General features: G+C 29.0%; 1 protein-coding gene across 1 annotated transcript in view; it reads left to right on the forward strand.

Annotated features, from left to right (window-relative positions):
- Nucleotides 1–2,344, forward strand: part of LOC106476026 (transcription factor Dp-1-like) — a 92,887-nt gene that overhangs the window by 80,280 nt on the left and 10,263 nt on the right. Inside the window, exons 9-10 of the mRNA XM_022381167.1 lie at nucleotides 5–52; nucleotides 1,718–1,884. Of these exons, the coding sequence (XP_022236875.1) occupies nucleotides 5–52; nucleotides 1,718–1,884 (215 nt within the window). The remainder of the gene's footprint in view (nucleotides 1–4; nucleotides 53–1,717; nucleotides 1,885–2,344) is intronic.

Here is a 2,344-nt window from a genome sequence, read left to right on the forward strand (position 1 = left end):
ATAGTGAATACAATAAAAGCACAGTAATAGACTGCAGTATATCCAATGATAAGTAAGTAGTTTAATCTGTACTAAATTTTCGTTTTTTTATCATATACTGTTTTCATCTTGAAGCCAAGGTCATTAATATTTGTAACTAATTCCTCACTGAACCAGTCAGTACAATTTTAAATTAATTTTTTTACTTCAAAGTTGTTATTCATTTATATAGCCACATGTATAATAATTTTTGTTTTCCAAATCCATTTGCTCATAAAGATTTAGTGTATTTTAAATTCAAAATGGCAGTTTTTATCCTAGCTGCTATAAATACTTTATTGTGTTGACTTCAACATCAAACCTGCAGAATGTAAAGAATCAAATAATTTTGTGTAATATTAAATATGTAAGTCTCAAATTTTTCACCCCCCCCCCCCTTGTCACTATGAATTATATATTTAACTCTACCCTGCAACAAGTTTCAGATTTTTAAGTTATATAAGTATTAATTATGTAATAAGTTTAATGATGGCTGATTTTCTATAAAATCGATTTATCTAAGTACTGTAATTTGTAATTAACTATTTATTTACGAGTATTAAGAAACTTAGCACAATTCATTTTAAACCTGTTGGTGTATAATAGGTTTTACATAAGCTTTTTGAATATAGAAAATGAAAAAAAAAAAGAACAGTTGAATTTCAAAACCAGAACACACTATTACAAAAAGAAAGGAAAAATAGTGAAATTTATAAGACCTACTTCTGCATTATGAATTGACTGTAGCTGTAAGTTCTGTTGCATTTGTTTATTGTAAAGTTAAAAGAGTTTAATGGCAGCAATGAAAATAAAATTAGCTATAACTCTGAAAAGGAAAGATTTTCTGCAAAGATACATCTTTTTAAACACAATTAATTTGTGCTATTTTGGCCATACTGCAAATGCTGATATTACAATTTTGTTTAAATATATATATACACAAATGTTTTGTCACTTGGATCACCAGCAGACTAACTGAGCTTGTCCAGGTCCATGTTTGATTTTCTCAAAGTGACAAATTACTAAATGAATTATATCTATCATTAGAATATAGGAACAGCAATTTTTAAATTATATAGTGCTCTTTCTCTTAAAAAATGCTCATTTTTCTAATACTTTTAAAATATTGATGGTATATTTGTATATACATTTATGATAGATAATTAAACTGCATTAAAATTAATCAGTTCATGACAGGGTTTCCAAATGTATGTTTTTATGTTGTTGCAATTTTGGAAGAAAAAAAAAGTTAAAATCAACATGGGTTAAATACTTAGCTATTTAAAATCTGAAAAAATCATTTTCCTCACTCAGGTACTGGGAGTGCATTATAAAAGTGATGGTCAAATTCCACTAATTTGTCTGACAACACTTAAACCAAGTGTTGGCAATGGATGGTGTTGAGAAGCTGCCTTCCCTCTAGTCTAACTTTTCAAAATTAGGAATCAATAGTCCTTTTGTGGCTTTTGCAAGTTTGTTTTGATTAAAGACATTTAACTTAACTTACACATATAATTCTTAATATAAAAAGAAATCTGGAAATTTAATATTGGTTTGTTTTAACCATATAGGGTTTGCATTTAGACTTGCCAATTTTAGCATGTTTCTCTTGAAATGTGTCAAGAGGTCAGTAGTTAACTCATCACTATATGTAATTAATGGACCATCAAATCAATTAAAAAATTAATTTTTCTTACAGGACAGAATACCTTTTTACTTTTGATAACACCTTTGAAATCCATGATGATATCGAAGTTTTAAAGAGAATGGAGCTGGCTTACAATTTAGAAAAGGGCACATGCAATATTGAAGACCTGGAAAAGGCTAGAAAATTGGTTCCAAAGGCTTTGGAGTCTTATGTTATAGGTAATTTTTTTGTCATAATTTTTTTATAGTAGGCTTCAAGAGAAGACTAATTTTTTATTTTATTTGAGAACATAATCATGGTGAGAAAACTGGTATTATCAGGCAGGTGATAGCACTGCCTATGTAGGGATGGCTTGGATTGTTCATCGAAATGGTATCTCCTCAATAGGGTTATCAGAACTGTACAATACTATATAGTGTTTCCTTTTATAACAATAACTGTGTAATGACTGAGTCACAAGTTCTGGGAATGTCTGTAAATATCTTAGCAAAAAGTATGAATTTCTTGTTCTTTTCACTGCTGCTGCTTTTTTTATTAAAAGAAAAAAATCATAATTCTAGTGTAAACGATGTTACCATTACCCCTTGAAGTTAGCTTTCTTACAGAAATATGGTGTTCTCTTAAAAAGCTTAAGTACAGAGCAAAACAAGAATTATCAGCCGGTATCACAGGCCTGTG

This window comes from Limulus polyphemus, unplaced genomic scaffold (genome assembly GCF_000517525.1).
Source record: "Limulus polyphemus unplaced genomic scaffold, Limulus_polyphemus-2.1.2 Scaffold152, whole genome shotgun sequence".
NCBI classification, from domain to species: Eukaryota; Metazoa; Arthropoda; class Merostomata; order Xiphosura; family Limulidae; genus Limulus; species Limulus polyphemus.